Source organism: Canis aureus, chromosome 1 (assembly GCF_053574225.1).
Source record: "Canis aureus isolate CA01 chromosome 1, VMU_Caureus_v.1.0, whole genome shotgun sequence".
Classification (NCBI taxonomy): Eukaryota; Metazoa; Chordata; class Mammalia; order Carnivora; family Canidae; genus Canis; species Canis aureus.
In genome coordinates this window covers 28,687,486-28,709,459 of record NC_135611.1, presented here as the reverse complement: position 1 = coordinate 28,709,459, position 21,974 = coordinate 28,687,486, and the positions used below count along the sequence as shown (strand labels likewise).

At 34.2% G+C, this 21,974-nt stretch overlaps 1 protein-coding gene across 24 annotated transcripts in view; it reads left to right on the top strand.

The window, feature by feature from the left end:
• Window positions 1-21,974, top strand: part of AHI1 (Abelson helper integration site 1) — a 235,158-nt gene that overhangs the window by 7,939 nt on the left and 205,245 nt on the right. For all 24 annotated transcript variants that reach the window (XR_013377077.1, XR_013377078.1, XR_013377063.1 and 21 more), the window contains 4 exons: window positions 7,796-8,361; window positions 11,261-11,442; window positions 19,974-20,193; window positions 21,116-21,308. Coding sequence is in view for 8 of the 24 variants with exons in the window: in XM_077894075.1 (XP_077750201.1) it covers window positions 7,796-8,361; window positions 11,261-11,442; window positions 19,974-20,193; window positions 21,116-21,308 (1,161 nt within the window). In the remaining 16 variants the exon portion in view is untranslated. The remainder of the gene's footprint in view (window positions 1-7,795; window positions 8,362-11,260; window positions 11,443-19,973; window positions 20,194-21,115; window positions 21,309-21,974) is intronic.

Below are 21,974 nucleotides of genomic sequence, written 5' to 3'. Positions count from 1 at the left end.
AGACACACTTTCAAATGATAGACTTTTTGGCAGCACACTTGAAGATTTAAAAATGCAGAACTCAGAGCAGTACTAAACAAATCAGCAATTGACTACATCCTGATTCCAGAGTATTATAGAAAGTATGTAATGGTATCCACAATGTACTTTTCACACCTGTTTCACTGTATTACTTGAAATTTGTACTCCTTTGACCATAATCTGTTATACACACACACACACAACAGGCACAAATAATTTCATGCATGCTCTGGTAATTAGTGCATGGTATTTCTTTGGCAAGAGTTTTATGACTTATTTATAACTTATATTTTACTTGTAACAAATTTTACAGTGTTCTGAATTTTGCCATGTGACCTCTTCTAATATTCTTCCTGGCAGCCATCAACATGATAGTACATATTCTAAGCGAGGCAAAAATAAGTACTAACATTGGCCAGAATCCAGCTGCACACACGTGAGAAGGTCACAGTACAGCTGTTTACTATGGCATACCAATTTAGAACTACAGACGGAATGGGGCAGATTAGGTTTCCCATAGTAGATGCTGCCCTTTTATAGAATGTGCTTCTTTTGGTGGTATCAGTGTGAGTATGGTGGCAGATGGTGGATGAAACATTGCATATTAGTTTTTGCCCTCCCTTTTGGTAAGGTGGTATACATTAGACAAAATCAGAAAGAACCCTGGAAACAGTTGAGGATATTTTTATGGACTCAAAGTAGAACCTCATATTTTCTCTTACTGTTAGCACTGGGCTTTGTGAGTTTAGGCCAGGAATGCTCAATTAAATGGATAACCAAAAACTGTGCAGGAGAGCCAGCCATTTACCTATTGTCCATTTTAGATGTTCAGAGTACACAAGTGTGAGGTGACTCGACATAATCTACCCAGACTTTTTAGGTACATAGCAGGCCATGCAAACTTTTTTTTTTTTTAATTCAGGGATAAGTATCCTAGGAAAAATTATTGAGGAAGAGATTTTTCAGCTGAAAAGAAGGGAATGTTCCTGGAGGACTTGGAGAAACACAAAATATTTTTTAAATGATTTACTTTAAAAATTTGAGGAGGAATACCTGTTTTTATTTACTAGATAACAGTGCTTTCTATCTTTCAAGAATTTCTAAACATTGTATATACACTAATTTTTAATACAAACAACAAAATGATGAGGTTTTATCTCCATTTATAGTTGAGGAAACTGGATCACAAAGAGGTTGAATAACTTGCCTAAATTTGCATAGTTAGTGGCAGAACTAGAATTCAAACTCTTAACAGTTTGACTACAGAACTCACTCTCTTAACCACAACCCAGTAGGACCTCTTTGAATAACGTATGGAGAGATGGGACCTTTTCAGAACAAAAACACGTACAGACAGGCTAAGACTGGAAGAGAACCAGGCTGAAATAAGAAAAGGAAGCAAGGAAAAGGCTGTAATAACAGAACTCATAATAATGGCAGATCCACCTTATTGTTTTTCAGCAATCTGTTAGGCACTCTGATAAGAGTTTCCCAAGTGCTATTTCTGATTCTCATGTTAATCATGAAATGTAGGTTTTGGGGCTCTTATTTTGCATGAGAGGTTTTATAACCATCAGAACAGAAAAACCACTTAACAAAGATGTAGGTTTGCCAGAGCCATATAACCAGAGATAGAGTGGGATTTAAAACCACAGTCTCTCCATATTCTGCCTTTAGTTGCTTTTTAAAAACTATATCTTAGGCCTAAAATAGTAGAATTGGTTCCATGGAAAAATCTAATTAGTGGTAAGGAAGATAAATTTGAGGCATTCTTCATGAGAAAAAATGGCTAAAAATTAAAATGAAATAAGTAATGAGGACATATAGAAAGAAATACTTGACCTACATTTCCATATGGTGTTAATGGAGCAGAAACAGTAGAAGGAGCATGATTAGGATGTAGGAAGAGATGAGTCTATCTTGCATTTTAGGTAAAATTTATGAGATGAAAACTATATTTAGAATTTTTTAATTTCAAGAGAAAAATTAATTTTGCAAGTATCTCAACAGAAAAAGAAACACCTGGTACATTTCTGGCTTCTCTTAGGAAACCCTAAATCTAGATAAAGCAATATCTACATAATATTGAGGGAAAAAATTGTGTCACAAGAAATCTGGCCACCTAAGTGTCATTTGTTTGTGAGGTCAGTAGTGAACATGGAAATTAACAGAGAATTACTACAGGAGTTAAGAATACGATTGAAGGTGTATTATTTGAATATGTAGTATCATTTCCAGAAAGAGGAATCAAAATTAAGAATTTAAGAATAGAGAAATTATGATCTGAAAATACATTTGCAGAGTCTTTTGAGACCAGTTAAACATATAGAACTTTCTTTATTATTTTTGCCAAAAATAATTACTGAAGATTTATATTAGATAATGTACATATGATAATGTGAAATAACAGAAACATTGTTCTCAAACGTTAAGCAAAGGTTTCCTAGCTTGCAGAGAAAGTCCTATAACTAGTACTTTTACCTAAAGTGTAGTCAGAAGTTACTTCATCTTGGAGTTTAAAATAAGTGAAACAAATAATATGTAAAATAGATTATTATATTATTATTATGTTATTATACTATTATAATAATAGATATCATAATATAATAGATATTATGTTATCAAAGTCATCAGAGGTCAAGAAAAAATAACAGATTTTTTTTAAAGAAACAAAAATAACGAAAGAAGAAATTTAAGAATAAACTCTTAGTGTTCCCTGGGTGGTTCACTCAGTTGAGTGTCCCAACTTTTGGCTTTGGCTCAGGTCATGATCTCAGGATCATGAGATGAGCCCCAGGTCAAACTCTGAGTCAGGCTCTCTGTTGGGTATGGAGCCTGGTTAAGATTCTCTCTCCCCTTCTGCCTGCCATCACCCCCCAACCCCCACACGCACACACATTCTCTCTCTCTCTTAAAAAAAAAAAAAAGTAATTAAAAAAAAAATTGGGGGGCACCTGAGTGCCTCAGTCAGTTAAGTGTCTGCTTTCAGCTCAGGTCATGATTCTGGGGTCCCAGGATTGAGCTCTGAGCTCTGCATGGGGCTCCCTACTCAGCAAGGAGTCTGCTTCTCCCTCTACCCTTCACCCTGTTTGTGCTCTCTCTTTCTTACTCTCTCAAATAAATCTTTTAAAAGAAAAAGAATATCTTAAAAATTGGCTATCATTCAACATCAGTAAATCAGTACAAATAAGTTGAATAAAAACCATATGATCGTATAAAAATAAGGAGAAAAGCCATAATATTTTATTTGGAAAAGGATATTAATGATTTTTGAAAAAAATAATTTGGTGTTCACATAAGTGGTAATTATGTACTCTCTGAGATATTATTGTAGATGATTTTGGGAGTTCCCAGAGTCCCCTTTGAGAAGAGAGGATAGTCCCTGGATGAACCTATAGACACTTCACCAACAAGTACTTCCTTTAAAATCAGGATCCATAAGGAAAGATCTCTTTTCACCCATAATTAATATTCTTGAAGTTTTAGTAAATATAATTAGACAAGAAATGTAAATAATGTTAGTGATTTTCTTCACCTGATATTTGTCCCTACTGCATGCCAGGGACTATGCCAAGTGCTCTGCATGTAAGAATCCTGTCATGGGGAGTACAGCTTGGAGAACTGGGGCACAGAGAGGTCAAGGAACTTACCAAGGATCTTATAACTAATAATAGTGAATCCAGATCCTTATAACTCCAGAGCTTTATTCATGACAGTTGATTGGTGCTGCTTCCCCGATATGCCAGTGGTAGCGTGAACAAATGTGTGACTCTTAGCTAGGGGGGTAAGTGCTTATTATTGATAGTTCAAATAGTAATGTTCTGAGAAAACCTGTGTGAATCAATTGAATGTGAACAAGGTTAAGTATACAAAAATCATCTGTTAACAGCCTAGAAACCATGAATCAGAAAAAAATACTGCGGGACAGAAAATAAAGATTTCATATATAGAAGCCACAAAAGTATTACAAGATTTTAAAAATAAATTGTTTGAAAATACAGATTCTATATTAGTAGGTATTTCAGAAAGCTTGAACTTTATATATGCTGGTTCTTTTAAGGTTGGCCCAGCAATAGCAGTCTCCAGTAGACTACTTTTTTCAGTTGACAAAATGAGACTAAAGTTATGCAGAAGAATAAAAAAGGAAGATTAACTAAAAAATTTGAAAGAAAAAAGTGAGGGAAGTGTAGCTTTTCCAGATGTTCCAAGAAGTTATAATACAAGAACTAGTATTGGTATGTAGTTGACTCTTGAACAGCAGGGGTTTCAGTTGAAATTCTTCTAATTTTTGACTTCCCCAACACTTAACTGGTAATAGTCTCCTATTGACTAGATACTGATAACAAACAGCCCATTGACACATAGTTTATATGTTACATGTATTATATACAGTATTCTTACAATAAAGCCAGAGAAAATGTTAAGAAAATCATAAGAGAAAATACATTTATAGTACTGTATGGTATGCATTATAAAAAAAATCCACACGTAAGCGAACCCACACAGTTCAAACCCATGTTGTTTAGGGCTAATTGTAGTTGCTTTTGCTTCGGCGGGAAAAGGTCAGTTAGAGCCTCATTTTATTGCACATACCAAATTACATTTCAGACATCTTAAAAATTAATAAACATTAAAAATAGGAAAATAGAAGTAGCTGATTCAGTCTTCCAGTGTGGAAAGATACTCTGATCTTATAAGGGATAAAAGATATCCCAAGTAAACCAGTCACAGAAACCAGTTATACTGTATGATTCCATGTATGTGAAAAATTCTAGACAAGACAAAACTACCTTGATAGAGAGCAGATGAGTGCTTGAGTGGGATTAGGGCATGGAAGACTAGAGGTTGACTTTGTACAAGAATGTGTGGGATGATGGAAATGTTTAACATCGTGATTATGGTAGTGGTTGTATTTACCAAAATTTACCAAATTTACCAAAATTCATTTAATTCTGTACTTAAAATTGGTGAATTTTATATGTAAGTTGTATCTCAGTAAAGCTGATTTAAAAAACAAACTGAAGCAAAGATGCATATTATTAAACTTATTTGATTTCCTCCTGCTTAAAAAAAGAAAGACAAAAGGATGAGCAAAGAGATAATAGAACATGAACAGATGTATTTGGAGCACTTCAAAATTCAGTCATAATCTAATCCTTGAAATATTAAAGTCCATAAAATAGGTTTTTTTAACTATAGTACAACAAAACTAGAAATAACAAAATTGAAAATTTAAAAGCCATTTGGAAATTTATAAATCATCCCATAAAGTTGTTAGCAAGAGAAAGGAATGAAAACAACCAAAAGCTGGATATTTAAAAACTAATAAAAACATCAGTACAGTGATGTGTAATGTATGATTTACTACCAAAAAATACCCTACGAATTGTATTTATTGTGTGGTTTTAAAAATTAATTGAATAAAGCCAAAACATGAAAAACAAATGTAAAGTCATAGTATAAAATTTAAATAATATTAGTACAAAGGTTGACTGACAGGTAAGTGAAAGAGAGTAAATAAAAAACTGAGCCTCCTCTGATTAAACTGTCCCATAATTCCATTTTTTAAATCTTCTAAACCGTAATTCTTCCATTTCTAATTCTTGGTTATCTTTTTCCAATTATTTCCTTCAGGAGTGTCCTCACCATTTGTACATATTGCCACTATATTTCTGGTACTCACTGATAAAGTAAAAAGATTTGTATGTACTCCATTTTAACATAATGGAAATTCAAAGTTATGAGGTATGAGTATATTCATAGCAAGGAGACAAAAATAAGTCTCTGAAAAGATTAGCAATGATTTTCCTTGTGTAAAGTAAGCAGAATTGAGCTTTGGGTCTTTTTCTCTTTACATATTTTCTAGTTCTTTTATTTTTAATTTTTTCTTTCTAACTGTTTTAAGTTAAGCACATATTGCTTCTAGAAACAGAACATGTAAAAATAAACTTATTTTTAAAGAGAAATCATTTTTATTAGATTTGATCAGGGAAGATGTTTTAAAAGGTGTGGCTCCATAATTTAATCTTTGAAGAATAGGTAGAATTTGGAAATCTATTTTAGGTAAGCAAAAGAGTCTTGGAGATGGTAAAATATTGGATATATATTAGGATACTAATCTTTTCAACATTTCTCCATCTTACACATGTATTAGATATTTTCCAACTACTTTTAAACATGAGGATTTTTTAAAAATTGCGCTTTAGTCTTCATTGATAAGCTGGTCTATTTCTGAGAGTATTCTTCATTTTGATACTGGCTTCCATCTTCTAGCACTTTGGTTTGCCCATTGTGTTTTTCTTTTCTTTTTCTTTCTTTTTTTTTTTTTTTCCATTGTGTTTTTCAACACATCTCCTAAGCTTTTATTTCTGTTAGTCAAAATTTTAATTCTAACATCTGCCGGTTTTTTTTATTCGATATGCTTTTGAATTACCTTGATATTAATTACATTTATTTTAAGTTCTGATTTTGTTTGTGCTCTTAATTCATGTTCCCTCCTTATTAATTTTTCTGTTTTATTGAGTTTATGACCTTTCATTTTGCAACTTCAGTTTTTATTAGCTTTTAGATATCTAGTCATATTTCTATTGGAGAATCTCTCTTCTCCAGCCTATTGGTTGTTTACAACATAATCTACTTCTGTCATGGGTGAGGGTTGAACCTACCTGAAGCATGCTGCCGTGTCTCACTATGTTCAACTGCTTTATCCTTTGAATGAAAGTCACCATCTAACACAAATGGAGGTAGGGGACAGAGCTGTCCCTCCCAGCTCCTCAATTGGTCATCCTCAGGTTATCCCCTCCTGGGATACTTGACTTTGGGCTTACTTGACTCTGGGCTTATGGATTCTTCAGAACCACCCTTCTCTAGAAAAGTCTTTTCCTATGGACTATGTTTTTTTCTACTAATTTCTTTTTAATTTTTATTTATTTATGATAGTCACGGTGGGGGGGGGGCAGCGGGGGCAGACACACAGGCAGAGGGAGAAGCAGGCTCCATGCACCGGGAGCCCAACGTGGGACTCGATCCCGGGTCTCCAGGATCGCGCCCTGGGCCAAAGGCAGGCGCTAAACCGCTGCGCCACCCAGGGATCCCTACTAATTTCTTAATCTAATCCTGACTATATTTTATCCTTGGGAAATTTCTCAAAATATTTATTTTATTACTAGTAACATTCCTCTTTGATTTCTAGCATTTTTATTTAAAATATCTCATTTAAAATAATTTTGATTAGAGAAAGATATCCAGGTGTGTTTAGTCTGTGATTTAACATAATTTTATAATATTTGGCAGCATTTTCGGTGATGTATTTGGATTAATTGTAGGATAATTCTAAACTACAGACTTTTGATTTTAGAATGTGATTATGAATTAAGATAAATGACGTGGGTGTGTTTTGGGGAACCTGAAGTGCTTTAACTCTGGCTCTTTTAGCAATTTCTCAAATATCTTATAATTAAAGTATGGATCATTCTGCCAAAGAGAAAAATAACATTTGAGATTTGGGCAATTTATTCACTTCTAGAAAGTCATTAAGTATTTTTCCCCATGTTAATGATCTCATTTAATCTGAAGTTACTCTCAGAAATTACGAATCTAATGCCAAGAGAATAAACTAGGATAGTGCTAATGAGACAGTCTAGAATGATATTAGTATGTTCAAGTAAAAAATGAAATGATTTTCCCAGTAGTACACACTGAACTGTGATCATTGTGTTTTATATCACTGAATTGTGCTTGGCTGAAGCTTTGTCACTGTGTCTTCTTTTCCTAGCTTGATACTGTTAGAAGCAATCTTCAGAAAAGTAAAGAAACTAAAAGTGATGATGTCAGTTCTTCAAACACTACTAACCTAGAGAAGAGCATGCCAGGCACTAAAAGCAAACTAAGGAATTCCCAGTCAACACCTGAAAATCCAGATGATGTTACTGTAGAGGAAGACAGGCAATGGAAGGCAAGTAAAAAAGTTATTAAAACGGTACTCCAGATGACTGCACAAGGAATGGAACTGGAAACTCCCATGAAGAAAGTGGATTCCACACATCAGAAAGCACGAACCAAGTCACAGCCAGGGGTTGCTCATCAGAAGAGCGAGAAGGCAGATGAAGAAAGAGAAAATAATAATGTAGATGAGGAAGAAGAACTGATGCAAGTATACCAGCTCCAAGTAGCTGAAGAAATGGCAAAGGAGATTAAGAAGAAAATAAGAAAGAAACTCAAAGAACAGTTGACTTACTTTCCCCTAGATACTACTTCTTCATTGCATGATGGCAAATTGAACAGTGAGAAAAAAATAAAGAAAAAAAAGAAAGTTCCAATTTCATCTAAAGCTGAAACAAGGTACTTTGCATTGAAAAATATGAAGTGTCCTCTTTAAAAAAAACGCTCACATTCTCAGCTTTTGAGTGATGTCTGTAGTTACACTAAGAAAATTTTTAGACTTTCTTGTGGATACATTGCGAGTACAATAATAACAGTTACCTTTTCCATTGCACTTTAGTGAGTGCTAAATGCTTTACAAGAATTAAGTCATTTATTCCTTGTAACAACGTGAGGAATACTATCACCCTATTTTGCAGATAAGGAAACTTGAAGGATTTAAGTCACAGAACCAGCAAGAAGCTGAACTAAAACTAAAACCTTAGCAGTCTTATTCTAGGGTCTCTACCCTTAAATACTTATTCAGGGAATGCCTGGGTGCTCTGTGGTTGAGTGTCTGCCTTTGGCTCATGTCGTGATCCGAGGGTGTGGGATCAAGTCCCACATCAGACCCCTTTCAGGGAGCCTGCTTCTCCCTCTGCTTGTGTCTCTCTGTCTCTCTCTCTCTGTGCCTTTCATGAATAAAAAAATAAAATCTTTAAAAAATAAATAAATACTTATTTAGATCTGGTTATTAAATAATAGAAACCCAATGTATTTCTCTTTTTTGAATTATAAATGCCTATTTGGTTATATGAATATAGTGTTTTTCCTTTATTATACAAATATTTGCTTATTATAGAACATACAACAAAGACACAAAGAAGAAGGTAAAGTAACCTAAGCATCCAAAGGTAATCATAAGCATTTTGGTATTCTAGTCTTTTTATGTATATGATGCTTATACATATATGTTAGTATATGTAATGTGAGCACTTCTGTGATCATATTCATATTTATATATCTCTCTGGGGAAAACAAGATAAAAAATGTCTTTAACTTTGCTTTCTGTAATCCACATTTATGTAAATAACTTGAGGTAGGAATATTCTATATTTGATTATTTCCCAGTGTTTGGGGACAGTTTCCTTTAATGTTCTCATCTAAAAATAATTTCCCTTGGGACACCTGGGTGGCTCAGTGGTTGAGCATCTGTCTGTCTTTGGCTTGGGGCGAGATCTCAGGGTCCTGGGATCGAGTCCCACATTGAGCTCCAGGCGAGGGGTCTGCTTCTCCCTCTGCCTATATCTGCCTCTTTCTCTGTGCCTCTCATTAATAAATAAATACATACATACATAAATACAAACAATAATAATTCCTCTTACTAAAAGCTAGACTACCAGAAGTAACAAAAAGGAGAGCAAAGAGTTGCTATATGAATGTGTTCATATATGTATTAACCATCTGTTACTGCATGAGAAAACTCCAGAACTTAGCAAAACAATGAACATTTATTGTCTCACAGTTTCTGTGGATCAGGAATCTGAGCATGGCTTAAGTGGGTACCACTGACTCAGCTACTTTCAGGATGTCAGTGGGGGTATAGTCATCTTAAGGCTTGGCTGGAGGAGGATCTGCAAGTGACAGAGATGTTGGAACACTTGAAAGATCCACTTCTAAACTCACTCATTTGGTGCTTGGCAGGTCTCAGGTTCTGACTAACTTTTGGCCAGAGACATCATCGGTTCTTTGCCACATGAACCTCTCCATATGGGCTACTCACAATATGGCCACTTGCTTTCTCAGAGAGCTGAGAGAGAGAGAGAGAGAGAAGTCAGTCTTTATGGAACCTAATCGTGGCTTGGAAGTGGCATCCATTACTTTTGTCATATTTTGTCTATAAGAAGTGGGTCACCAGACCCAGCCCACAATCAAGGCGGAAAGGGTTAGACAAAGATACTAATGGTAGGAGGTGAGGATCATTGAAGGCCATCTTAGAGGCCACTTGCTACAGTATACCATAAATCAATCTTAGAGCTGTCATATCTGTTACGAACTGTTAAGCCATACTCACTATTAAATGTTCATGAATTTTAAATAAAACCATGGGTTCCATGACTGTGGCATGCGACAGGTAGTTCTCTTTAAATAATAGTATTTGGTGATGTGATAAAATAGCTTAGCTTTCAAATATTTTGAAATATCTCTTTAATATTTTTATTTCTCAACCTCTTTTTAAAAATATGACTATATTAGAAGTGAGTTTTTTATTTAGATGCAGATTTTTTACTTGATAAATTACAAACTTTATTTATTTATTTATTTTTAAAGATTTAATTTATTTATTCATGTTAGTCACACAGAGAGAGACAGAGAGGCAGAGACACAGGCAGAGGGAGAAGCAGGCTCCATGCAGGGAGCCCGACATGGGATTTGATCCCAGGTCTCCAGGATCGTGCCCCGGGCCAAAGGCAGGCGCCAAACCGCTGCACCACCCAGGGATCCCAAATTACAAACTTTAATAGGCTGGTTTCTCTCTACCACTGAGTATAATAACTCTATGCTGCTATCCCATACCATTTATTAGTTCATGTGATGCAGATTTTCATTTCAATAATAGCCTTCTGAAAATGTAGTGGCATACCAGCCACTGGAAAGCACAAGCAATTAATTGTTACCTAGAAATAAAAAGTTGAATATCTGAAGTCTCTTGAAAGCAGAACAAACTTAGAATACTTTTTTGCTTTTAAATGATTTAGAAATTTGTTCATTAATCATTTGCTTAGCAGCAAAGTTGAGGATGTTTTGATCAGTTCTACAGAAAAACAGGTCTATTGCTCATAAAATACAATTTCATCTTTTCTGGGAGTTTAGAGCTCAAGTTTAATTTGGCTCATGGGTATATAACTCATCACCAAGTATAAAATAATACCCATTGATACCTAATTTGACATGTCACCATTTTAATGATAATAATGTGTCCTAACAAGAAGTAATACTGATTTTAGGATTATCCTTAACTCCCTTTACTGTTCACTTTGCTGCATCATTAAGAAGAAGAATGTATTTGTAATGGTTTGTACTTGGATTGTATTTGCAGTATATCGAACATCTCCAATGACACAGTTGAAGGTGAACAAAAGAAGGGATCTCCAGTTAGAACAGTTACCTCAGATTCTCATCAAGATGGTAAAATAAGCTCAATGGAAGACAATGTAGAAGACAGCATGCAAGATGACACAAAATGCAAATCAAAAAAAAAGAAAAAGAAGGCTAAATCAGGTTTGTTATCCAAATTAAGAGAAAAATGTGTGACTTGGTAGAAATAACTTGATTTTAGGTGAATCCTTAAAACTAAAAATCTAGTCCCAAAGACTGATTTTAGAAATCCAGAATAGAATACAGTTGACTCTTGAACAGCATGGATTTGAACTTTCCACAACCACTTAAACAGATTTTTTTTCAATAAATAAGTACAGTACTATATAAATGTATTTTCTTTAGGACTTTCTTATAACATTTTCTTTTCTCTGACTTGCTTTTAGAATAAGAATACGGTATGTAATACACATAACATGCAAAATATGTGTTGATTGACTGTTTAGGTTATCAGTAAAGCTTTTGGTGACCAATAGGCTGTTAGTAAAGTTTTGGGGGAGTTAGAGGTTAAATACAGATTTGCAAACATGCAGGGGTTTGGCTCCCCAACCCGAGAATTGTTCAAAGGTCAGCTATATTTGGCATTTGTTCTGGATTCACGTATAATAAATCATTCATTTATTTGTAACTGTGGGTCTCTGTGGTGAGTTAATAGTACTTAAGTCATCTCTAATTCTTGACTTAATTTAACTGAACCCTAGAATGACATTAACTTTGTAGTTGTCGTTGTGCACAGATTTCTTTTTTATGCCATTGAGTTTAGAATCCCTATATAATTAAGACTCATATTTGTTAAAAGCTATAAATGGGCAACAACAGCCAGTAAGTATTTCAGGTGTGTAATCTGTCACACATGATTGCCTTGCCACATCCTTAGCCTAATTCAGCTTCTGTCTTTCCTTCTTGCTTTCCTTCCCCCGATCCTTGCTTTCTATCTTCCTCTTTACTCATTTCTTTCCTCCTCTTATTTTTCTCTGTTATTGCATTTTCCCTATTTCTTACATCTTTTCCTTCCCAATTTCCATCTAATTGGTGAAAAATTGGGACCAAAATAGGCAATTTTAGAATTTATGGTAGTTATTCATTGGATATGCTATTGATGATGCTTCGTGGTTCATTACTACATGTTTGTAAAACCTTTATAGAAGTGTGATATACATAAAGAAAAGTGTACGTGTTACAAGTATCCACAAAGCCACTTAGTGGATTTTCACAAACTGAACACGCCTATGAAATTGTCATCCGAATCCAGAAACAACATCATGAACAAAAACCCCTTCAATCCCCTTCACATTCATTGCTCTTTGGGAGTAAACATTATCTCGACGTCTAACACAGCTTATTTTTGCCTGGTTTTCTACTTTAATGTAAATAGAAGCAGAAATACTGTGCTCTTTGCACCTGGCTTCTTTCACTCAAAATTGTTTCTGTGAGATTTTTATACTGTGTTGTATGTAGTTGAGCTAATTATCAGTTCTGCTTTTGCACTGTATTAGGTATCCATTGTGTGAATATACTGCAATAATTCACTGATTGTACTGATGGACATTTAAGCTGTTTGTAGTTTTAGATGATTACAGATAAAGCTAGTATATTCTAGTTATGTCTTTTAGTGAGCATATATATACATTTTTGTTGGATATGTATTTTTTTAGCATAGAATCCTTTATGAAATTCTTGTGTCTTTTAGAACTACTAACAGGTGGGACACAGCTTGGAAAATGCTACTTGGGAACATGGCTGTGATTCCTTAAATCTAGCATCAAAAAAAAAAAAAAAAAAAAACTTTGAAAGTATTCCTAACTGCTTTCTAATATATTTATTTTGTTGGGCATCTTCTTAGGAGAGAGTCGCTGTCAGAGATTATGAGTATTTTTCACTTTAATAAATTCTTCCCATTTTATGGAGTTGGTGTACCAGTTAATTTTATTAGCAGTGTTTGAGGGCTTCCAATGTGAGCATTTTCTTCATGTTTACTGTCTGCTTGGATTTATTTGTAAATTTGTCTTCTGTGTGTATTTTTAAGAAATAGAATTGTCTTTTATAATTTATGAGAATGTTTTATATAGCTTGACATCAGTCTTTTCTCAGATACGAATACATATAGATATATATTGCAGACATTTTCCCACTCTGGGTTTTACTATTACTGAATTCTTTTGAAAAGCAGAATTCTAAAATTTGATAATAGCCCTATTTATCCATTTTTTCCTTTGATGCCAAGTGTTTTCTGTGATGTAAGAAATCTTTCCCAAGTCATGAAGATGTTTTTGTATGTATTATTTCTAAGTTTTTTGTTTTGCATTTCACAATTAGCTCTGCAGTTCATCTGCAGTTGATCCCTGTGTATGATGAGAGAGAGGTAGTAGTTAAAACCCTTCTTTTTCTGCTGTGAATGTGTAATTGATCTAATACCATCTACACAAGAGAGCATCTATTTTTCCGCGGTATGGCAGTGTCACTATTATCAGAAGTAACATGACTATGGGAATGGATCAGTTTCTATTCTGTTACATTAGACTGTTCGTATCAACACAACTATTATTTAATTACTATAGTTTATGATAGATCTCACTATTCAGTTATGTATGTACTCCAACAGTTTTTTCTTCTTAGCATTATCTGGGCTATCCTTTGCCCTCTGCATTTCCATATGAATTTTAAAAGCAGCTTCTCATTTCTCCCTCTTCCTTCCTCAACCCCCACAATTATTTTGATTCAGATTAGGTGAATCAGAAGAGATTCACAATTCAACAAATATCTAGATAGACTTGATATCTTTACAAAGTATGAATTCTTGCCATCCATGAAATTGGTATGCACCTCCATTTATTTACATCTCCAGTTTATCTTGGTAATATTTCAAGTTTCAGATGAATCTGTCCTTAGATTTATTCCTAGGTATTTGATGTTTCTTAAAGCTGTCATAAGCGGCATTGTTTTTTAAATTTTTATTTTGTTTGTTGCTGATAGGTATGTTTGCATACATGCATAAAAATATATGCAAAGAGAAATGGAATTGATTTTTAAAAAATTAACATTGTATCCAGTGTTCTGGCTAAATTTATTTATTACTTCTAAGAGCTCATTGTTTTGAATTTTTACATACACCGTCATATCATCTGTTAATAATGATTGTTTCATTGTGCCTTTTTTTAGTCCTTATATCTTTTCTTTCCTCAAAACACTGGCTAGTACTTCCATTATAGTGTTAAATACCTTGGGGAAAAGCTTCCATTAATTCACTGCATAGTGTAATGCTTGCTGTGGGCTTTTCTGTAAATATCTTTATCAGTTTATGAGTTACTTTGTATTCTAATTGGCTAATGGTTTTTTAAAATCATGAAGAGATACTGAATTTTACTACGTGCTTTTTTTTGTATCCTTCAACTTGGTTATTTAAATTTTCACCATTTTTTTCTATTAATGTAGTTCTTAATATTCAAATGTTTCTATTTGAATATTAAGCTATCTTTGTGTTCCTGGCAGCGATTAGAGGGACCAGCTGCTTGATTATGATGAATTCTCTCTCTCTCTCTCTCTCTCTAAATATATATATATATATTTTTTTTTTAATCTGTTACTGGATTTGATTTGCTGATACTTTGTTTAGGATTTTTTATCTGGGGTCATGAGAGAGAATGATTTGTACTTTTTCTTTCTTGAAATACCCAGAGTTTTTTATATCAAGGTTTTTTGATAATAAAAACAATTGGGAAATTTTTCAGCATTCTCAGTTCTGTGGAAACATTTGTATAAACTGGTGTTATTTCTTCCATAAATGTTTGAAAGAATTTACTAATGAAACCTTTTAGGCCAAGATTTCTTTGTGGGAAGAATTTTAAATAAGATTTAGTTTCTATAATAAATATCATTCTTCATATTTTCTGTATCTTCTGTCAGCCTTGAGAGACTGTATTTCTTGAGGAATTTGATCATTTAATCTGCATTTTCAAATTTTGTTTGTCTATAGTATCTTGAAAGCATGTCTCTTATATTGATAATTTGTTTTTTCTCAATTTCTTGACCAGTCTCAGGATTTTCAGTTTCCAAAGAATCAGCCATTGGCTTTGATTTTATCTTTTGTACATTTGTGTACTAATTTGAATATTTTATTTATATTGGTTTCTTCATTTTGTTTTCTTTAATTTGCTGTTTCTAGCTTTGCAAGATAGATTTTATAAGATTTCAGTCTTTATACATATTTAAGACTTGAACTTCTCATCTAAGTACATTAGCTGCATCCCACATTTAATATATCCTATCATTCAATAAAAACATTTTCTAATTTCTGTTTCAATTTGTCCTTTGATCACCCATTTTTAGAAGTATATTGTTTCGTCTCAGCCAGGAGGTCATTCTCTAGTTACCATTTTGTTTTTGTTTCTATCTGCTATTGTTGTCAGAGAACATACTGTGCATGATTTCAATCTCTGAATTTATTGAGGTTTTCTTTATGATCAGTTTATGGTCAATTTGATAAATACTCCATGTGCACGTGAAAAGAATGTGAATTCTGATGTCATTGGGTGCAGTGTCCTGTGTTCATCAGATCAAGTTTATTGTGTCCATCTCATCATCCTGAGTTTTTTGGCCTACTTACTCTATCCATTTGTTGAGACAAGTATTCAGATTTGCACTGTGATTTTGGGTTTTTCTGTTTCTTTTTATTTCCGTTAGATTTTTTAAAATACATATTTTGAAATTATGTTACTGAATAAACTCATGTGTTGGATTGTTATATCTTCCTATTAAATTGACTCTTCCAAGTTGTCTTATTAATCATTTAGGCTGCTATCACAAAATATCATAGACTGGATGGCTTAAACAATAAATAGTTATTTGCACAGTTCTGGACCCTGAAAAGTCCAAGATCAAGGCACGCACAGATTTGGTGTCTGGTGAGGACCTACTTCCTGGTTGTAGACTGATGTCTTTCATTATAACCTCAGAGTAGCTCTTTGGGCTCCCTTTTATAAAGACACTAATCCCATTCATGAGGGCTCTACCCTCATGACCTGATCACCTCCCAAAGGCCCTACCTCTTAGTACTATCACACTGGAAGTTAGGATTTGAATATGAATCTTACGGGACACAAGTATTCAGTGTATAAAAGCAATCATTATACAGTGTTCTTTTTTATCTCTAATAATTTATTTTCCTCAAACTCTACTTGCAGTTTGAGTTTGCATAGTACAGTTTTTCCTATCCTCATTTCTTTGTCATTACCCACAACACATTGCCAGCTAGTGCCAACTTGGTGGAGGAGGGGTAGCCATCATGTCTTCAGGTTTGGATAGAGCTTGCCATTACTCCATTTCTCACCCATCCTACCCCCCAGCCTTCTTGCCTGTGCCTACTTTGCATCCCATTTGTTTGGAACACAGTGTCTCTGCATTTCCTACCTTTTTGCCTTCACCTCTTTTCTTTCCCTACCCTAGAACATGGCGGGGGTGGGGGCATCTCAGCCCCCAGCCTGTGAGCTCCTTGGGGGCATATCCTCAGTAAATGTGAAAAGCAAATCTTATTTGCAATCTTTCTGTGTTCTTATATTTATTATCTCACTGTTTTGTGTATGATTCTCCTGTCTTATATTCCTTTTTCTTCTTGTCTTCTTTTATCATGTTATTTAAAATTTTTTCTTTTTATATTAACTTGTTAATTATACATTCTTTTACAGTTTTTTAATTGTTATCCTCAAGTACATTAAGTTTATTCTTGATTTATTATGGTCTAATACAAATTAATTTCCTAGCAAAACATACTTTCCCAACACTGCCAGAACATTAGAATAGTTTAATTCCATCCGTATTTTGTCAGGTGCATTTCCTGCATCTTTCTCCTGCCTCATGTTTCTTGTCAGGCATTTTAGTACTGCATGTATTTTAAACTTCACAGCTATTATAGTGACTATTTTGTACAGCTGATATTAATATTTTTAAAGATTTTATTTATTCATAAAAGAGGCAGAGGGAGAAGCAGGTTCTCCTGCTTCTGTGAGGAGCCTGATGTGGGACTTGATCCCAGGACCCCGGAATCACCCCCTGAGCCAAAGGCAGATGCTCAGGCACTGAGGCACCCAGGTGCTCCAGCTGATATTAATTTATATTCACCCCCAAATTTATTGTTTTGTTAATGAATTTACATTTTTCTTTTTTATATCTGTTTGAAGAGTTCAGTTTAGTATTTCTCCTAGTATGGGCCTGCTAATTCCCTCAGATTTTACTGTGTTAAAATGTCTTTACTTTCACCTTTGAACCCTATTTGCTAGCATAGAATTTTAGGTTACAGGTTGGTTTTGTTTAGTACTTTGGAGAAGTCATACAGCTGTCTTCTGGCTACCATCATATTTCTGTGTCCAGCAGTTATGTTTCATTAATGGGATTGTGACTTTTTTTCCTCTGACTTATCTTTAGATTTTCTTTTTGCTTTTGATGACCGTGTTTTATCACATTATGCTTAAATATAGCTTTGTTAGAATTTACCCTGCTTAGAGTTTACTGGTTGATATCATTTATCAGTTGTGGAAAATTCTTGGCCATTACTTTTTAGATTGTGGCTTCTTTATTATTCCTTTCTCTTTTTCTAGATTATGAATTCACATATGTTCTTTTACCTGTGACTGCATGTTTCTTATGTTTTTTCCCTATATTCTTTTTAAATTTTTTTCCATTATGCTTCAGTTTGGATATTGATACTGATCTTTTTTCTACTTCACTAATCATGTCTGCCCTTGTGTCCAGTATGCTGTTAAACACCTCTATATATTGAGTTATTAATTTCAGATGCTATTTTTTTTTTTAAGTAGGCTCCAGGCACAGCGCTTTTTTTTTTAAGTAGCCCTCCAGGCACAGGGCTTGAACTCACAACCCTGAGATCAGACCTGAGCTGAGATCAAAAATCAGATGCTCAGCTGACTGAGTCACCTAGGCACCTCTCAGATCCTGTATTTTTCATTCCCAGAATACCTGTTGGGTGTTTGTTTGTTTGTTTCAATGGATTCCTTCTCTGTAGAGTTTCCATTTTGATACATCTTTTCCTTTTTTTCTTGAACATATTAATAATCATAGTTATTTAAAGTCTTTGTATGCTAACTCCAGTCTGAATCATCTGGGGGGTCAGCTTCTATTTGTCAGATTCTATTTTCTGACTTTTCTCCTGGTTGTAAGTCTTGCCTCTTTTATGTCTAGTAACTTTTTATTATATGCTGGATATTGTGTGTGCTAGAGGCTCCAGATGATTTTATCTTCTACTAGAGGAGGTTTCCTCTTTATTCTCTTAGATAAGATGGAAAGCTGATTTTAATCCATCAGGAATTGAGCTATGTCAGGGCGGGATTATAATTTTAATGAAGACTTTATCTTTGATTTGCCCCATTTGTAGGTTGTGGCCTTCCAGGAGTTTTGAGCTGAGACTCTATCAAGTATTTTTGTCTCCTTAGCCTAAAAGACTGTGGGAGATTCAGTTTTGCCCTTCTGAATTTTTTCAGCCTGGTCCTTTAGCCCTCCTCCAAATTTGGCAAATATCTTGAAGGGGAGACTGGCTATATATTTGAGGGCCCTGAGGTCTCCAGTGTTGTCACTTCAGCTCCATGTGAACACCAAAATCTCTGCTGACTTCTTTGTTCTCTAGTAGGGGCCCTCTGCTGGGGCCATGCCTGTATTCTCAACCTCTAGTGGTGCCCAGAATTGGTAAGTGACCCCAGATAAAAGTAGCTATAGGTGGAGATTGACCATGCCCTCTGAGGCTTTATTTTGCCTGTTTTGTTTTAGGCCCCTCCCCCGGTGGGTCATCGTTTCCTAGTGTCACAAGCCTGGGAGATTTCACTACCTCCTAGCCTGTCACATAGCCTCAGAATTCAGTTTTTTTTTTTTTTTTAATTTATTTTTTATTGGTGTTCAATTTACTAACATACAGAATAACCCCCAGAATTCAGTTTTGTGGGGGAATATCAGTTACATGTTTGAAGCTCCTCAATCTCCGATTTGACTGCTGCTGCCCCATCAACCACTAAAAGTTTGCGGGTACCCTTCCTCCCAGTGGTGACCTTTGTAGAGGCCAAACCCTGATCCTCAGCCCACACCCTGAATCAGCAAATGCCCCAAAGACTAAAACAGCTGCCAGTCCATCAGCTTACCACTGAATGATTCTCCCTCTTGGGAATTTTAGTCTGTCTGCTGTACATTGTCTCTGTATTGGCCTGATGCCTTTAAAAATAGGTTTTTGTAATTCATTTGGCTTTCTCAAGTTGTTACAAAAAGCATTGATCTGCCACATGCTATTACATCCTACGGAGAAGTAGAAATTACAGTTATAAATTAATTGAGTGATGCATATTCCACAGGAAATCCTTAGATAAAAATCACTTTTTTGTTTTTTGGTTCTCATTGTCTTCTTTTTTTGTATTCTTGGTCCTTGTTAGGGAAAAAAAAGATTCGTCACCCTATTTCAGTGCATTAATAAATGATATTTTATTCTTAGAGTGCAGTCTGCTAATGTCTGGCTTTTGCTTTCTTTTCCTTTGAAGTTGCTTTGTTAAAGATAAATAGTCATGGATTTTAAGATTAGATTGTGTGTAAATTCAGTATATACTGTTGAATTTATTGTTGTGGCAACAGTTAATTACAGTGTTCTTTTTCTTCCATGCACTTAGTTTCTGATAATAATGAAGACACTGATGGTGATGGTGTTCATGAAGTAACAAGCCGAGATAGTCCAGTTTATCCCAAATGTTTGCTTGATGATGATCTTGTCCTGGGAGTTTACATTCATCGTACTGATCGACTTAAGTCTGATTTTATGATTTCTCACCCGATGGTAAAAATTCATGTGATTGATGAGAATACTGGTCAGTATGTCAAGAAAGATGATAGGTAATTTTTTTAATTGCACAGCCAACCCTTGAAATTGAAACTGTCTACAGTAGAAGTCCTCTTTTCTGCCCTTGAAAGTCAATGGAAATAAAGCTAAGGATTTGTGTTAGAGAATAATTTACTGGTTATAGGTGTTCATCAACCATTGATACTGATCAGTATGTTTTATAGGAGAGATAGAGAACATCTGTTAATTTAGTGATTCATTTGAAGTAGAGGGGGTTCGAGAGAGCTTCTGCCAAACTTAATGACTAATTTATGGCATTGAACTTGCAGTGTAAATCACTGTGTGTTTGCACTGTACATGCTTTAATTGTCTAGCTTTATATCTTTCTTTTGAAGTTAATGTTATTTGGGCCTCAGATGAAGACAGTGAATCTTTAATTTTTTCTAATATTATTTCTATAGCTGATACATGCTTGAAGCTTATAAATAGGAAGCAGAGTAAAATAAATGATTATACTAGAATCTGAAAAAGTCATTTGCTTGGAAAAATTACAGGGATGAGGAACATGAAGATTATCAAAATTAAGTTGTTCAGTTATCTTAGGGCATACAAAAAATATGGCACAGTTGAAAGCGTTTGCAATTCTATTATGCTCGTTTTCTTTCAATGTGTACTGTACTATTACAAACTCATTTACGATAATGAAGGAGTCTAGCTCTGTATGCTGCACTCTCACTTTAAATTTCTATAATAAGATAATTCTGTGAAACCAATCAGTAGTAAATAAATACAAGATAGTAGGATGCTACCACTTCTACATCTTAAAATTTGTAATTTTCTCAGTGGACAACGAAAATAATTTTTCATTGTATATCATGACTATTCATTATTTCTTCACCTTGAACACTATATTTTTTTCTCATCTCAAAATTATCATAAAGAAATGTGTTAATGAAAGTATCTTTTTTTGGACAGTGGACGGCCTGTTTCATCTTACTATGAAAAAGAGAGTGTGGATTACATTCTTCCTATTATGACCCAGCCATATGATTTTAAACAGTTAAAATCAAGACTTCCAGAATGGGAAGAACAAATTATATTTAATGAAAACTTTCCCTATTTGCTTCGAGATTTTGATGAGAGCCCTAAAGTCATCTTGTTTTTTGAGGTATGAATAGAATAGACCAATTAAAACTAGATTTTGGTTAATAGTTTAATAGCATAAATGTAAACTATTGTTTTTAGTAGTTTAATAATGCAACAAAATAGTGTGAGGACTTAATCTCTAGGATTTAGTGTTTGTAATATGCTATGGAGATATAATTGAGAAATACAGGTAATAGCATATTTGCTGAGTATTTACCATTGTGAGTAATTAGCCGTGTAATTCACTCTGTATTATTTAATTCTGATAGTAATGCCATGACTGTAAACTTAAGTGATGAATCTAATCTATAGCTATACAACCCTCCATTTTTAACCCATTTTACAAAATGTAAACTCATTTATGTATCAGACCCCCTTAGAGTTTATATACAACTGAGAGAAATAAAGGTAAACATACACAGATCATTTGACTAACATAATGTAATATATAACCAAAATGAAGTAGAGCTTCCTAGATAGGGGAGGGTGAATGGAGGGTCAGAGCAATCAGGGAAAATTTTATGAAATAGATGGCCTTTGAGCCGAGTTGTTATTCTAATGTTTTTATGACAAAGGAAATCAAGGTTCAGAATATAAAATTTACTTACCCAAAGTTACTCCAATTTTAAGTGTAGGTAATTTGTAGGTGGTTTGAATCTAAAATACACATTTCTCTACTTTGTGACAT